Raw genomic sequence first — 17,592 nt, forward strand, 5'->3', positions numbered from 1 at the left:
CTTTTTTTCTATTTGTTTGTTTGTTTGTTTCTTATGTGTCTGTATGTTATTGTTCTGTATGCATGTCAAAATAAGTAATAATTTAAAACAAAAATTTAAAGGGGGAAAACTGGATGTACATTTCCGAAATCTAAGACAAAAAACAAATTAAATAAAACTTACATACAGCAAGTGTGTTTTGTGTTGTGTAGGCTCCTATGATGTTAGTTGACCCACAACTTAACATGGGCCCCACCTGCTCACCTGCTCCCTGAAATATCCCTGGTTTGCTCCTTTCTATATATAGGGTGCCTACATTCTGCATGGACTGGTTGCACTGCAACATGTGCAAATGGCTTGAGATACCTATTAGGTCCACCAATTACTATATAGCATATATTCAACACAAAAATCTGCAACCATTTGTTGTTGACAAAGGACAGCTGGACATATCAAGGGCCCCATGACCTTCAGTAGCTTAGGGACTCATCAAACCAAAATCTGGCCCTGCAAGGACAAGATGAATGACCACATGCCATGGAGAATGGGTAGGCAAACTAAGGCCCAGGGGCAGGATGCGGCCCAATCGCCTTCTCAATCTGGCCCGCGGATGGTCGGGGAATCAGCGTGTTTTTGCATGAGTAGAAGGTGTCCTTTTATTTGAAATGCATGTCTGGGTTATTTGTGGGGCATAGGAATTCGTTCATTCCCCCCAATATAGTCCGCCCCCCCCCCATATGGCCTGAGGGACGGTGGACTGGCCCGCAGCTGGAAAAGGTTGCTGACTCCTGCTCTAAGCCTCCCAGTGATTCCCAAAGGAATTAAGCCCGCCTCGCCCCTTTCGCTTCCTTTTACCTGGTTGGCAAAGAGGACCATGATGGTGTAGCGCCCAGGACCAGGTGGGGTGTATTTGACGGTGAAGGTGTCGTTGTCATTCTTGATGATGTCAAAGTCGATGTCGGCTTCCACCGGTCCCACAACGCCGGGGGCACATTTTATACCGATGCTCACGTCCCCTGCAAAGACAGCCAAGGAGGCGCATGACAAATGAGATGTGCCAAAGGCGGCCAAGGGCCAAGCTCTGGTCTGCACCCAGAGGTGCTGGTCCCAAATGGTCAAGTGTGGCCAGGTCCTACAGAAACCGCCTCCCTAAGCCCCACCCTTGATCCTCCTGCAGCCCAAAATCCTATGATTCCATTATTCTACCTTCATTGTATTATTATTATTATTGTCATTATTATTACAGTCGTACATCGGCTCCCAAATGCCTTGGGAGTCGAACGTTCCGGCTCCCGAATGATCGAAAACCAAAAGTGAGTGTTCTGGTTTTCGAACTTTTTTCTGGAAGCCGAACGTCGGGCACGGCTTCAGCTGTTCTTTCTGGCGCGCCTGAAACCAATCGGAAACTACGCCTTGGTTTCCGAACATTTTGGAAGTTGAATAGATTTCAGGAACAGATTCTGTTTGACTTCAGAGGTACATCTGTACAGTGGTACGTCTGGTTGCGGATGGGACCCGTTCCAGAGCTCCCATCGGGTCCCGAGGTTTCCGGAACCGTGGGGACCGCTTCTGCACATGCGCATGGCCTGGTAGAACGCCTCTGCGCATGCCGTGCGGATGAAACACTTCTGGGTTTGCCTCTTTCGCAACCCAAAGTTTACATTACCTGAGGGTAACATAAGCCGAGGTGCTACTGTATTCGTAGATGTTTTTAGGACCCACCTTACATTTGCGATTGGAAGTTGTTTTTAATACTGTGTTTTAAAGTTGACCGGGACTCGGGTGGCGCTGTGGGTTAAATCACAGAACCTAGGACTTGCTGATCAGAAGGTCAGCGGTTCGAATCCCCGTGACAGGGTGAGCTCCCATTGCTCGGTCCCAGCTCCTGCCAACCTAGCAGTTCGAAAGCACGTCAAAGTGTAAGTAGATACATAGGTCCCGCTCCGGCAGGAAGGTAAACGGCGTTTCCGTGCACTGCTCTGGTTCGCCAGAAGCGGCTTAGTCATGCTGGCCACATGACCCGGAAAAACTGTCTGCAGACAAACACCGGCTCCCTCGGCCAGTAAAGCGAGATGAGCGCCGCAACCCCAGAGTCATTCACAACTGGACCTAATGGTCAGGGGTCCCTTTACCTTTACCTTTAAAGTTGTGACCCTGCTGCAAGACCATAGGCTTAAGGGCAGGTAATAGATAAATTAATCAGTGCTTTTTTTGTTTAAAAACAATGTTTAGGGGTACTCTCATTTTCCTAAAGATAAAGGGACCCCTGACCATTAGGTCCAGTCGCGGCCAACTCTGGGGTTGCGGTGCTCATCCCGCTTTATTGGCCGAGGGAGCCAGCGTACAGCTTCCAGGTCATGTGGCCAGCAGGACTAAGCCACTTCTGGCGAACCGGAGCAGCGCACGGAAACGCCGTTTACCTATATATCTACTTGCACTTTGAGGTGCTTTCGAACTGCTAGGTTGGCAGGAGCAGGGACTGAGCAACGGGAGCTCACCCCTTCATGGGGATTCGAACCGCCGACCTTCTGACCGGCAAGTCTTAGGCTCTGTGTGTCCCCTCATTTTCCTACTCATATTGAAATATTGCTTCTCAGTGAGGCCAAACTTAGGTTCACAAAATGTTTAGGGGTTTGTGCACCCATGCATACCCCCAGAAAAAAAGCAGTGATATTGATATTAAATCATAACAATAGCAACCCTTCTTCAAATCCGAACAAAGCCCAGAGAATAGTGGAACAGGCTCCCTCAGGACTCTCCTTCCCTTAGAGGTTTTTAAGCAGAGGTTGGACGGCCATCTGTCATGGATGTTTTAGCCGATATTCCTGCATCGCAGCGGGTTGGACTAGATGACCCCTGGGTCCCTAACTCTATGATTTGATTATTCTAACAGCTGATGGGGACCAGACGACCCCTAAGGCAGGACAACCCAGAAAATAGCCAGCTGAGCACCGTGGCGCTAAGGTCCTGGATTGAGCCCTCCCAGATTCCTGAAACACCTTCCCTGCCCTTAGACTCCAGAGAAATGCTGCCAGCCTGTGTCGACAATATTGGCTAGACAGACCAATGGCTCTGACTCTGGATTAAAGCAGCTTTCTTTTGAGTCAAGACAGTTCTCTGAGGATCCTGACCTTGCCCTGCCTCGCTGCAGTCCACCGTGAAGTACGTGGGCTCGTTGGCCTTCAGACCCGTCTTCTCCACGCCAGGGCCGTAGACCTTGACTTTGTCAGGGTGGCTGCCTTCGCCGACGGCCACCTGTGGGGAAGAAGAGGGAGGATTAACGTGAAAGGTTTAGGAGGGTGGTGTGACTTTCCGTAGGGACAGGAAGCGAAGGACAGTCTTGGGGGAAGTGCATCGCGCGGTTCGCTTGCGGAACTCGCTGCCACTAGATGTGGCGACGGACACAAGATTAGGGAGCAATTAAAGAGGATTAGGTAACATGTGGGAAATGAGAATTTGACCGGTTTGCTACAGATAGCAAAAATGTACAAAACCGGGTCAAACCTATGTTGGAAATGTAAAGAAAAGGAGGGGAATGTAGAGAAATTACAGTGGTGCCTCGCAAGACGAAAAGAATCCGTTCCGTGAGTCTCTTCGTGTAGCGGTTTTTTCGTCTTGTGAAGCAAGCCCATTGACGGCTTAGCGGATTAGCGCTATTAGTGGCTTTTAGCGGCTTATCGGCTTAGCGGATAAGCAGATAAGCGGCTTAGAAAAGGGGGGGAGGGGGAAAAACCCGCAGGAACTCGCAAGACATTTTCGTCTTGCGAAGCAAGCCCATAGGAAATTCGTTTTGCGAAGCACCTCCAAAACAGAAAACCCTTTCGTCTAGCGGGTTTTCCGTCTTGCGAGGCGTTCGTCTTGCGGGGCACCACTGTAAAAAATTTTGGGAAATGATATATAATGAATTGGAAAAAAAAAATGTTTAAAATGAGATTTGTAAAAAAAAACCAGAAGCATTTTTGCTCGGGATTGTGGGAGCTGCCAAGGAAAACAAAGAACTTATTTATGTGTGCAACAACAGCGGCAAGAGTCTTGATAGCACATGGATGGAAGGATGAGGAAACCCCGACAAAACAACAGCGGCAAGAGAAATTGACGAACTACACAGAATTGGTTAAACTGACATATAAACTGCGAGGTAAGGACAACTTTGACTTCAACAAAGAAGAATGGGAACTTTTCACAAATTAATTAAAAAGACAACAAAATGAGTTGGACTCCTTGGCAGGTTTTGAATAAACATACACAGATTCATTGACTGATAACATGGTAGGCAGATAATGTAAGGATCTGTATAATTTTTTAACATGCAGAGAATAATACGTGCTGAGGAATCAGAGAGGAGGAGCTGGGGGAGGGTTTGGGGGAGGGGAAAAAGGGGAGAAAATAATGAAAGTAATGAATATGATATGTTTTGATATGTTGTTATGTTGAAATTGCTAATAAAAACATATATATATATAATTCATGGAGCAGGAATTACCCCCAAGGTCTCTGCTTTGGCACCAGGCAATGCCCCCTCCCTGTCTCTGGGGTGTGTCTCCCCCCCCCCCAAGATGGAGTGATTGACGGAGGAAGAAGGAGATTGACAAGTAGGAAGGTGCGCAGAGGAGGGCAACCCAGATGATCAAAGGTCTGGAAACCATGCCGAATGAAGAACGGTTGAAGGAGCCGGGTAAGTTTAACCCGGAGACCGAGAGGAGAGCCATCCTCAAATATCTGAAGGGCTGTCCCGTCGAAGAGAGAGCAAGCTTGTTCTTTTGCTGCTCCGGAGGTTAGGACTCGAACCCGAGGCTTCAAGTTGCAAGGAAGGAGATTCCAGCTAAGCATTAAGGAAGAACTTTCTGGCCGTAAGCGCTTCCCGACAGTGGTCTTCCTTGAGAGGTGCTGGAATCTCCTTCCCTGGAAGTTTTTAAGCAAAATCACTTTCCAGGGGTTCTTGAGCTGCGATTCCCGCGTTGCAAAGCGGGGTTGGACTAGATGACCCCTGGGTCCCTTCCAACAATTCTCTGCCGAACCCCAGACTCACCCGGAAGGGGCTCTTGGGAACATTGACTCCTCCCCAGCTGATGATAATGGTGTGCTTGATAGCCTTGGTGGGGACGTAGACGCAGGAGAAAGTGCCGTCGCCGTTCTCCTTGATTTTGATGTCAATGGGGACGCCTTCTGCATCCTGGAAAGAAAAGGCGTCTTGTGTAAACAGCAGGCTGCCAGGTTCTCTCTCTCTCTGCCACCCTCTGGAGGGGCCAAGAAATGTCTCTGGAAGTCTCATATGTGGAAATGGCAAGACTAACCAAGGGACCCCGGCCGTTAGGTTCCGTCGTGACCGACTCTGGGGTTGCGGCGCTCATTTCGCTTTACTGGCCGAGGGAGCCGATGTTTGTCCGCAGACAGTTTTTCCAGGTCATGTGGCCAGCATGACTAAGCCGCTTCTGGCGAACCAGAGCAGCGCATGGAAATGCCGTTTACCTTCCCGCCAGAGTGGTACCTATTAATCTAAAGTAAAGGTAAAGATACCCCTGCCCGTTTGGGCCAGTCTTGCCAGACTCTAGGGTTGTGCGCTCATCTCACTCTAGAGGCCGGGAGCCAGCGCTGTCCGCAGACACTTCCGGGTCACGTGGCCAGCGTGACATACTGCATCTGGCAAGCCAGCACAGCACACGGAACACCGTTTACCTTCCCGCTGGTAAGCGGTCCCTATTTATCTACTTGCACCCGGGGGTGCTTTCAAACTGCTAGGTTGGCAGGCGCTGGGACCGAACGACGGGAGCGCACCCCGCCACGGGGATTCAAACCGCCGACCATGCGATCAGCAAGTCCTAGGTGCTGAGGTTTTACCCACAGCGCCACCCACGTCCCTATTCCTATTAATCTACTTGCACTTTAAAAACGTTTAAAAACGTTTGCAGGGTCGATACAGCACGCGTGCTTTAAAACGATAAAGGATAAAACTGAAGTGTGATAATTTTAGATAAAGGTAATTAGATGATATTAAAAAAGGAAGATAAATTTTGAAAGCCAAGTGGTGGGGTGAAGTTTGGAGTTTCAGGGAACCCCATAAAGGTACTGATATGAATGATGGCTTAATGTAAAAAAAAAGTGTGTGTGTGTGTGTGTGCATACGCAAAAATTATTTTCTTTTTGAAACTTTGAAAATAAAATTGAAGAAAGAAAAGAAATTATGCTGGAAGTCATCCACATTTTTTCCCACCTTTCGAAATTAATATTGTGTCCCAAATCCTGAGCCCATCTTATCATAACACTTTGTACCTCTTCGTCCTTTGGATTCCACTCTTATAATATCTTATACATTTTTGACAGTATTTTTCTTTTACTGCTCAGCAATTCTGTCTCAATTTTTGATTTACTACTTGGAAATCCATTACTTTTAACATCCTCTCTAAACACATCTTGCAACTTGTGATACTGCAACCAGTCAGTTAATTTCCCTATCAACTCTTCAAATGTTTTCAGCTTTAATTTACCATCCACTTCTACTAACAATTCCAATTATGCTGGGAGTCAGGGACCAAAGTCGGTTCAGGAAATAGCATCCCAGAGCGACCAGCTTTGCAAAAAACACAGAGGAGGAGTCAGCACACCTGGCTTGCCACTTACCTGGGCGTAGATCTTGAGTTCTGCTTTCCCTGCCCCTCTGGCGTCGATAGTGAACTCTGCCGGCTTGTTCACAATGCAGCCGACTGGCTCCAGCCCCGGACCGAAAGCTTTTACCTGGTGCAAAGAGGCAGAGAAGGGAGTTAGGGGAGGCGGGAGCAACCTCAGGGCGCTGTTGGACACCCATCAGGCGTCTGCACCTCCTGCAGAAGGTTGCAGTAAATGATTTTGAATACCCGTTGCTGGAAACCGCAGGATGGCAGAGGCCTTTCTCCTGGGCATGGTCGGCCAATTGGTGCCAAAGAAGGATAGAACTTTTTTTATGTATGCTACAACAGCAGCAAGAATACTTATTGCAAAATACTGGAAGACACAAGATCTACCCACTCTGGAAGAATGGCAGATGAAGATGATGGACTATATGGGACTGGCAGAAATGACCGGCAGAATCCGAGACCAGGGAAAAAAGTCAGCGGAAGAAGATTGGAAGAAATTTAAAGACTATTTACAGAAATATTGTAAAATTAATGGATGTTAGAACGATGTTGGACAGAAATTAAGTGGTTTCCAGCTGTAAGGCTTAAGAGAATATGAAAAAAAAAGTTTAGAAATAAGTAAAAACTAATGGTGAGGATTTGCTGAACTAACAATTTGAATTGGAATACAAGAAAGGGAGGTATGAGGAGGTCTGGAAAATAAGTTAAAAGAAAATAAGTAATGGAAATTCTATGTGTTTTTAATTATTTTTGTATTTTTTGTATTTTTGTTGTTATTTTTTCTTCTTTTTAATTTCACATTGTATTATTTTTTGAAAACTTTAATAAATATGCTATTAAAAAAAAGGAAACCGCAGGACGGCAGGGGGGTCTTGTGTTCGAATCCTGATTTGGCTACTATGAGATCAGGAAGCTGGACTGGGGAGGGCGGGCATTGGCCTGGCCAAGAAGGCTCTTCTGATTACCCCTTCCATCCAGGTTCTGATCCACAAGGAATCTCGCAGGGAATCAAAGAAGGTGATAGCGATTGGCACGGACGGTGGCCGGGCAAGGCAGGTTACCTCTGACTGGCCCGGCTGGGGAGTGCCTACCTTCTCTGGAAAGTACTCGTTGGTGGCGGGCAGGATGTGAGCGATGAAGGGGCTGTCCTTGATGTCCTCGTCGTCGCAGATCACGTGCACGGCGTACTCGCCCGGCTCGGTCGGCCAGTAGCGGACATCACAAGAGCCGTCGCCCTTGTCGTCGCATTCGATCTTGGCCTGAGAGGGACCCTCAATGGAGAAGCCTGCAGGGAAGGAGAGAGAGAGGGCAGGTTAGGCTGAGAGCAGATCACCAAGCCATGGTTTCCTGGACTGCCCACAACCCACATCACTGTAGCACACCAAAAAGAAAAATTGAAACTAACATCCCACGGCCAGGGCCGTATTTCTGTTTGATGAGGCCCTCAGCTCCTGAAGGTAATGGGGCCCTTTCTATGTCCAGCTGTCCTTTGCCAACAACAAATGGTCGCTGTTTTTTGTGTTGAATATATGCTACTGTGTATGGTAATTTATGGACCTTTGTGGTAATTTATGGACAAACCATTAAAGAGTTACAGTGCCTGTTGTGGCTGCAGAGACCGATACAGGAGAGACATGTTTTATTGCAGCTGGGGCAGATGAAGATGTCCAGTTCTGCTGCTGCAGATCAGGGCCGGATTTAGGTCTGATGAGGCCCTCAGCTCCTGAAGGTAATGGGGCCATTTCTATGTCCAGCTGTCCTTTGTCAACAACAAATCGTCGCTGTTTTTTTGTGTGTTGAATATACGCTATATGGTAATTTATGGACCTAATAGGTATCTCAAGCCATTTGCGCATAACAAAATATGTATATTATCAAATTAATTGTTGAACTGAAATACAATTAAGAAGTATATTAATAGTGAAATAATTATTAAGCTCTAACTTAAAATGATTTTTTATTGATAACGAACTTAATAATGCAAACAGATGGGCATTTGGCAATAAGAAAAGTTCCTTTAGAAACACAGTTTACAAAGACTCATAATCTAGTCTCTAGAAAATTGCTATAACATGAAATAATAATAGGTGTAAATATATGATGCAAACTACTAATAATGATAAATAGCAGAATGTAAGCACCCTAGATATAGAAAGGAGCAAAGCAGTGATATTTTAGGGAGCAGGTGGGGCCCATGACTTACATCACAGGAACCTACACAACACAAAACACTGTTGCTGTAGTTAGGTTTTATTTTATTTGCTTTTTATCTTATATTTTGGAAATGTACATCCAGACCATAGTCATCCTGGCTAGCAACCATCTCTCCTACATAAATGCATCTAATCCCCTTTTAAAGCCAGCCAAGTTGGTGGCCCTTGCTTCCCCCTTGTGGAAGGGAGTTCCATAGATTAAACATGCCCTTTGGCTTCCTTTTATGCGTCCTGAATAAAAAAAGTTGTTTTGCAGTCATTGTTTCCCCAATTTCCATCCGCATGCTACGCATGAACTTGCTGCTGGCAGGAGCAATTTGTGATAAAGCATCAGATTCTAAACCCCAAGCAATTGGGTGTTGCAGATAACGTCAATGTTTCATCACAAATTGGTCCAGTTGTGGCCGACTCTGGGGTTGCAGCGCTCATCTCGCTTTAATGGCCAAGGGAGCCGGTGTACAGCCTCCGGGTCACGTGGCCAGCATGACTAAGCCGCTTCTGGCAAACCAGAGCAGCGCACGGAAACGCCGTTTACCTTCCCGCCGGAGCGGTACCTATTTATCTACTTGCACTTTGATGTGCTTTCGAACTGCTAGGTTGGCAGGAGCAGGGACCGAGCAACGGGAGCTCACCCCGTGGCGGGGATTCGAACCGCCGACCTTCTGATCAGCAAGTCCTAGGCTTTGTGGTTTAACCCATAGCGCCACCCGCGAGGAATGTAAATGGGTAAAATTGATGGTAATTGCAGCTAGACAGGTTATAGCGAGTAACTGGAAAAATGCAGAAGAGCTAGGGGTGAACCAATGGAGGGGGAAATAGAAAAATATTATAATCTTAGAATGGAGGGGGAAATAGAAAAATATTATAATCTTAGAATATCTAACTATGAAGATACATAAAATGAAAGGGTTTAAGGTCAGTGAGAAGGAGAAGGATTGGTTTGAGAAGCTATTGAATTATTTGGGCAGGTTTGAACAATTTGGGGCAATTAAAATGTCAAATTTAATCCTCCCTTGTGGCGGGAGGAGTGTTAAGGTACAGAGAATTGTACATATGGTTGCTTTGAATATGCTATTAATGATTATGTACACCCAATGTATCAGCCGCCTGATACAGGGATCACAGGGTTTTCACTGTTTGTGTTTTGGTTGTTGGTAAAAAATAAAAAAGAAATGTTTCATCCCAAATTAAGCAACCAAAAAAGCCTGAGCGCTCCTGAAAATTACTAGATTTTGCTTCACTGGTGTTTCACAGTGGTGGCTCCAAAACTGAGAAATGCCCCCCCCCCACTGCCTCCAGCCCAAGCCACCTTGCCCCCGCTGTGACTTACCAAGGGTGCCCACTTCTGTGCCAATTGCCTCGACAACGAAATCTGCCGACTTGCCCACCACGCCAGTCTCCAAGCCAGGGCCCCAGGCCCTGACCTTCTGCACTCCAGCCTCTGGGCCCACCAGCACCTCAAAGGGACTGGGGGGGGGGAGAAAAACAGTTAAGTCCATGCCATGGCGATGCAGCACAGAAAAAGGTACTATGAGGCATATATGGTGGAACTGTTTAAACATCAAACAATTTTGGGACACAATATATAATGAAATGAAAAAAAATGTTTAGATATTCATCTAGGAAAAGATCAGAAGGTTTTCTATTGGGAATAGTGCCAGGAAGTCTAAAGGAAGAGCACAAGACATTATATTTATACGCAACAGTAACCGCAAGGCTATTGATTGTGAAAAATTGGAAAAGTGGTATTATACCGACAAAAACAGAGTAGCTTGCCAAATTATTGGAGCATTACAATATATCCAAAACAATGGGAGAAATCGGAAGGATCTCAAAAGAGAAGGCAGACTGGGACTGGAAGGTGTTTGCAAAATTATATTGAAAAATCAGAACTCCTATTAGAGTAAACAAGTTCCGTTATAAATACTGAAATACTAAATAAGATGGATAACAATGTGTAATAGAAAAAGAAGTAGAAAGTTGGTTTAAAAGTGTGTGAAAGAAATAATAGAAATGGAAAGAAATTGCAATTGAGTAGACAGGAAGTCTAACACAAGGGGTGAGGAGTGAGGGATGGTGGTGGGATTGAGTGGGGCTATGTATGAATATTTTTAAGGATTACATGAAATGTATGTCTGTTTGTATATTCATAATATGTATGTATTAATGTTGAATAATAATACAGTGGTGCCTCGCAAGACGAAAAGAATCCGTTCCGCGAGTCTCTTCGTCTTGTGGTTTTTTCGTCTTGCGAAGCAACCCTATTAGCGGCTTAGCGGATTAGCGCTATTAGCGGCTTAGCAGATCAGCTGTTAAGCAGCTTAACAGATCAGCTGATAAGCGGCTTAGCGGCTTAGCGGATCAGCTGATAAGCGGCTTAGCGGATCAGCTGTTAAGCGGCTAGGCGGCTTAGCGGATTAGCTGCTAAGCGGCTTAGCGGCTTAGAAAAGGGGGGGGGAGGGAAAAAAACCCGCAGGAACTCGCAAGACATTTTCGTCTTGCGAAGCAAGCCCATATGAAATTTGTTTTGCGAAGCACCTCCAAAACGGAAAACCCTTTTGTCTAGCGGGTTTTCCGTCTTGCGAGGCATTCATCTTGCGGGGCACCACTGTAATTTTAAAAGTCCATGCCACACCAGGATTGTGAGCCAGTCTTGCAAGCTGGAACCAGCCACCCTAGAACTCACTGGTGCCCTAAAGCAAACTCAAATCGAGTCTTGTTCCATAAAAACACGCGCAAAGATTTTTCTCATTTTGCAGAATTCATAGAATTGTAGAGTTGAGCATTATCTAGTCCTCCTGGCTAAGAGGATTTCACTAGACATTTCCCTTTTCAAGGAAATGTTGTTGTTGTACACTGCCCTTCTTCAAAAGATCTCAGGAATTTGTTTCAAAATGGGAGGTTTTCAAATAATATTTGAAATATACATATAGTAGTTTAAACTCGGTTGCAGCATTCGAGGAACTTCAGTAATAGTTGAAAGGCAGATATAAGAATTAAGATATATTAAGAAAAAGTTTAATAATGATAAAGTGTGTACTGGCACTAAGTTACAGTGGTGCCCCGCAAGACGAATGCCTCGCAAGACGGAAAACTCGCTAGACGAAAGAGTTTTCCGTTTTGGAGGTGCTTCGCAAAACGAATTTCCTATGGGCTTGCTTCTCAAGACGAAAATGTCTTGCGAGTTCCTGCGGGTTTTTTTCCCTCCCCCCCCCCCTTTTCTAAGCCGCTAAGCCACTTATCCGCTTATCCGATAAGCCTCTAAAAGCCGCTAAACCGCTAATAGCGCTAATCCGCTAAGCCGTCAATGGGCTTGCTTCGCAAGACGAAAAAACCGCTAGACGGAGACTCGCGGAACGGATTCTTTTCGTCTTGCGAGGCACCACTCTATATGAAATCGAAATATGGAACAGACAGGAGGTTCGGTCTTTAGTGTTAAGACCAATTTATGTCTCACTGTTTGTTAAGAAAATTCAGTATCTATTGTTATTCCTGTGTGTAATTTTGTATTTGTGTTTTCACTTTTTTTCTTTTCTTGCTGTATGAAGAAGAAGAAGAAGAAGAAGAAGAAGAAGAAGAAGAAGATGATGATCTCAGGGTGAGTCACAAGATAAAAAACCAAAATAAAGCACAAATAAATAGCTAGAACAGAAGCAACAAAACCATAACCCTAAGCAAACACATTATAGTACTATAGTACTAATCAGGCTGCGGAATATTAATCAGCCAAATATTTTCACATTGATGAGGATTAGAAGCTTGCTTTGAGAAAGAAAGGCAGCCGGGATTCTCAAGAGTGTAAATTCCGCTCGCCTCGGGCACCGTTTCTGCATGCACCGGATCGTGCCCTGCCCCACACGGCGTTTTTCTCACCTTCTTGGGATGGCATAGCCGCCCCATGTGATGGACACCACGTATTTCCCGGGGACAGTCGGGTAGTAGTCGCATTCGTACACCCCGTCGCCAACGTCCCGAACCTTCACCGGCTCCTCAGTGCCTTCTGCAAAAAAGGGGTGGGAGCAAAGATGTGAGTGGCAGGGACACGGGAACCTGGGCATGTACAAAGTGCCCAGCCAATTGAGTGATCGGTTGGCTCGACTGGATCACATTTGCAACCCTAGCGTCCACTGTACATGTTAATATGTAAAAATCAAATAAATTTCCGTATTTTTCGCTCCATAAGACGCACTTTTTTCTTCCTAAAAAGTAAGGGGAAATGTCTGTGCGTGTTATGGAGCGAATGCCTGCAGATGGTGGGGGGGATCCTGCTGTAGTCACGAGCAGAGGATCCATGGTTCCCCTTCCTTCCCTCCTCCGTGGCTCGCTTTGAAACAGCAAAGCGGCAAAGGAGCCGCTTACATGGGTGTAAGCGGCTCCTGTCTGGTTGGCTGCTTTAAAGCGAGTGTGCTCTCTTTCCCTCCCTCTTCCCCGCTCACCTCGCTGAAAAGCTCCTTCTCCACCCACCCCACGCGTGCTCCTTGTCCCTTCAGTGTTTTTCCTTCCCTCCCCACTTAAAACGTGGTTACAAATCACGGATCCACATGGATCCTCAGGATTTTTGCATAGGGTCACCCCAAGTTCACCATCAGATCACATAGCATGTCCATGGCTACAGCCTGCACCAAAAAAATCACCCACCCACTGTTTTGTGGGGCCACAATGGCGCAAAAAATGTGGTTACAAAGCACAGATCCACATGGATTCTCAGGATTTTTGCATTGGGCTACGCCAAACTCGCCGTCAAATCACATGGCCACAGCATGAACCACAAAAATCATACAGCCGCTGTTTCGTTCAGAATATTTTTTTTCTTGTTTTCCTCCTCTAAAAACTAGGTGTGTCTTATGGTCAGGTGCATCTTATGGAGCGAAAATACGGTATCTGAAAAGAAAGGGTAGCGCCGGCCTCGATTGGGGCGGATTTCCCAACACTTACTTGGTCCCTTGACCACAACTTTCAGCTCCCCGGTGCCAGCGCCTTTAGTGTACACCTTGAAATCAGCCACCTCCTTCACTCGCACCCCCTTGGGCTGGAGCCCACGACCCATAGCCCGGCAGGCGTTGGGGCTGCACGCTGCAGAGGAGGAGAGAAAAGGCGCAGGTTAGCAGGATCAGGCCACACAGTTCACTCTCCACGCTCCTGGCTTCGTCAGATCCGCAGCCACGATCTCTGGAGAGGGCTGGGATCCGGCAGGCAGGGCCCACAAAGAGCGCCACACGCCTGCCACACACAAAATGTTGCCAAGGTACCCGGGGCCAGCCAAGCACTGCGACGACGCCCAGGTGCTATGGGTAAGGGGCCACCCAAACAGACATTTGCACACCCGGGGCCGGGTCAGCTCGAAAGAGACCCTCCATGCAGCGCCTCGCGAGCAAGACAAGCAGTAGGGGCAGCACTGGAGGAGATCAGCCTGATTGAAGCACCAGCTAGTCCCTCCGAAAAAGGGAACCCCTTTTCAGAATGCAGCAGCTAGACTGGTGACTGGGAGTGGCCGCCGAGACCATATAACACCAGTCTTGAAAGACCTGCATTGGCTCCCAGTACGTTTCCGAGCACAATTCAGAGTGTTGGTGCTGACCTTGAAAGCCCTAAACGGCCTCGGTCCAGTATACCTGAAGGAGCATCTCCACCCCCATCTTTCTGCCCAGACACTGTGGTCCAGCTCCGAGGGCCTTCTGGCGGTTCCCTCCCTGAGAGAAGCAAAGTACAGGGAACCAGGCAGAGGGCCTTCTTGGTGGTGGCACCCGCCCTGTGGAATGCCCTCCCATCAGATGTCAGAGAGATAAACAACTACCTGACATTTAGAAAACATCAGGGAAGTTTTTAATGTGTGACATCTTGATGTATTTTTAATTTTTGTTGGAAGCTGCCCAGAGTGGCTGGGGAAACCCAGCCAGATGGGTGGGGTACAGATAATAAATTATTATTATTATTATTATTATTATTATTATTATTATTATTTAGATGGCTCTAGCTGGAGTTTCTCAGGCATCGGGCATGGGCTTCCCTTTCTACCTTTTGCTTAAAACTGCGTAAGTCACAAAGGGTACCCTACGTCAGCTGCTCACAGCTCCGTGGGATCATCACTGACCCACTTTTGCAAGCAAAACTAAAAAAAAAACACCAAGCCGTTTCGGTTCAGAAAGGGGCAGTTCAAATGATCAATGGGATGCAGCAACTGGAGAAAGGTTGCAGCGTACGGGACGTTTTGGCTTGTTCTACGGAAGGGTTTGTACTAACACCTGACTAATGAGGAGTTTGTCAGTAAATGGCAGAAAACCATGGATAGAAAAGCCACCTCTATTGGTCTGTCACCCCCCCCCAAATGTATTACCTGGGTTATGAAGGCGCCCTAAAGACGTTAAAGCAAAGATGATTGGATAATACACACAGTGACTTGCGATCTCAATCACACGCAGTCTGTAGTCCGCTGGCAGTAGGAGTACAATATGGGCATATCTTTAAGTTAACATCTTACATTAAAAACCTGACAGTACCAAACTATAGAAGGTTTTTCACCAAAGCCAGACTAAACGTCTTTCCTTCTGCAGTGTGGGATGGCAGGTTGAGAGGAGTTCCCTGCCAGGACAGACTTTGCTTGTGTGCTCAAGACATTGATTCCATAAAACATATTTTGCTGCACTGTGCGAAATACGAGCAAGCCAGGGCTGAACTGATATTACCCTTGCTGGTACCTTTCCCGGGAAAATCAGAGGCTCACTATGTCAGGTTCCTATTGGAAGACTGGACAAACGCCAGAACAATAGCAGTGGCGAAGTTGTGGTTGCAAGAACCAATTATCCCTATCTTTAAGTCTGAACAAAATGCTTGTTTAACCTGGAGGTAGGCTGTCTGAATTGTGCATTGCTTTGTAACGATTTGTTGGGTCTCTGGACCGTAATAGAGATTGATTGATCAGCTTAGGAACAAGGCGAGTAACTGGGTGCACCACGGAGGTGCGTAAAAATAAACATGGAGATCGTGGAAGCAAGAAAAGGTTTCCTTCCTCTCTCATAACGTCAGAACTCATGGACATCCAGTGAAGCTAAATGCTGGGAGGTTAAGATTAAACTGCGGGACTCCCTGCCACAGGAGACGGCGATGGCCACCAATTTGGAGGGCTTTAAAAGAGGACATCTGGTTGACCACTGCGAGAACAGCATATTGGACTATGTGGACCAGTGGCCTGACCCAGCAGTCTCTTTTAATGTCCTTATTATCCCCCGGAAAACCCCCCTTTGCAGGGAATCACAACTGCTTAAACCACCTTCTCTTGTGCCTAATTTTGTAATCTTCCATCTTTTTCCGATCCAGGACTCACCTGGAACCCAAGCATGCACCCAGGCACCCATTTCTTAACTTTTTAATCACATGCCCTTATGCTGACCGTGCTGCAACGACTCCAGAATCGGGGCCACGACCCAGTAATGGCCAGTTGGAAGATCAATGGCCTCGAGCCCTAGACCAAATTCAGGGTCCTTCTCCCCAGTTGTATCAGGCGAGCACATTTAAAGGATATTTACGGGTACAGAAGAGGGGAAAGAAGGACATTGAGGGTGGGTGGAGGGGAAGATGGAGGGGAATGAATTAGCAATGATGGTTTAGTGCAGGAACAGCCAACCTGGTCTCCCCGAGGTGCTGTGGGACTCCCACCCACCTTACAAATTGTTGGCCATGCTGGCAGTGGCTGATGGAAGTCAGAGGGTGGGTGTGGGCATGTTCAGGGTGACAGGAGAGGATATATTGTTTATCCATATCCTTCCTAACTTGCGCTGGCAAGTTCCTTTACTTAGCAGAGTTTACGTTCCCGTTTTATACATGCACAGCAGATAGCTGGTTGCAGGCTCGTGTGAGCCTCTCACTCTGTCTCAGATTGAATTGTACGTTCCTGGTAAGGAGCATCTCCACCCCCATTGTTCTGCCTGGACACTGAGGTCCAGCACCGAGGGCCTTCTGGTGGTTCCCTCGCTGCGAAAAGCCAAGTTACAGGCAACCAGGCAGAGGGCCTTTTTGGTGGTGGCACCCGCTCTGTGGAACGCCCTCCCATCAGATGTCAAAGAGAACAACAACTACCAGATTTTTAGAAGACATCTGAAGGCAGCCCTGTTTAGGGAAGCTTTTAATGTTTAACAGACCACTGTATTTTAATATTTTGTTGGAAGCTGCCCAAAGTGGCTGGGGAAACCCAGCCAGATGGGCGGGATATAAATAATAAATTCTATTCTATTCTATTCTATTCTATTCTAATCATTAAGTTCCCTTGAATCCCTCTTAAAAGAATAAAGACGCCACAATCTTATTCAAAGATGATAAAAGAAGTTTACTCACATCAGTTCACAGTTGGATCCCTGAAGGCAGACTTGGTTACAAATATGTACATGTGAATCTACCCCGTATGGGGGAATAATCCCCGTGCTTCTGCTAGCTGACAGCTAGCAGAGCAGTCCTAGCTAAGAAGCTGGTCAAACGAAGAAGGAAGTCAAAAAGACGGAGGTGTGCTGCGTGACTCGTCCTTTTGTTACCTGGACAGGTGAGGTCACGCCCGCCTTCTGTCACATTCAAAAGGAAGGATGCTCCAGCCAGGAGGAAGAGGAAGTTTTGACTGGCTGGACCAAACATCCCCTCGCATGTCTTCTCTAGCATTTCAATGAATGTTGTACTTGACTGCCTCTCCTGGATCACATCCCACGGTGGATGGGTGCCCCTTAGATTGGCAGAGGAGGCGAAAGCCGCAGAGGCGCTTAGGGGAAAGGCTGCAGCTCGCAGGATCAAAGTGAAACATGCCAGTC

At 46.8% G+C, this 17,592-nt stretch overlaps 1 protein-coding gene across 7 annotated transcripts in view; it reads right to left on the bottom strand.

Annotated features, from left to right (window-relative positions):
- The window catches only part of FLNC (filamin C), a 131,148-nt gene that overhangs the window by 58,325 nt on the left and 55,231 nt on the right, over window positions 1-17,592 (bottom strand). For all 7 annotated transcript variants that reach the window (XM_079992087.1, XM_079992086.1, XM_079992082.1 and 4 more), the window contains 8 exons: window positions 13,739-13,876; window positions 12,677-12,803; window positions 10,134-10,270; window positions 7,682-7,875; window positions 6,598-6,711; window positions 5,009-5,152; window positions 3,111-3,234; window positions 835-995 (listed from right to left, as the gene is read on the bottom strand). In XM_079992087.1, the coding sequence (XP_079848213.1) occupies window positions 835-995; window positions 3,111-3,234; window positions 5,009-5,152; window positions 6,598-6,711; window positions 7,682-7,875; window positions 10,134-10,270; window positions 12,677-12,803; window positions 13,739-13,876 (1,139 nt within the window). The remainder of the gene's footprint in view (window positions 1-834; window positions 996-3,110; window positions 3,235-5,008; window positions 5,153-6,597; window positions 6,712-7,681; window positions 7,876-10,133; window positions 10,271-12,676; window positions 12,804-13,738; window positions 13,877-17,592) is intronic.

This window comes from Podarcis cretensis, assembly GCF_951804945.1.
Source record: "Podarcis cretensis genome assembly, chromosome: 10".
NCBI classification, from domain to species: domain Eukaryota; kingdom Metazoa; phylum Chordata; class Lepidosauria; order Squamata; family Lacertidae; genus Podarcis; species Podarcis cretensis.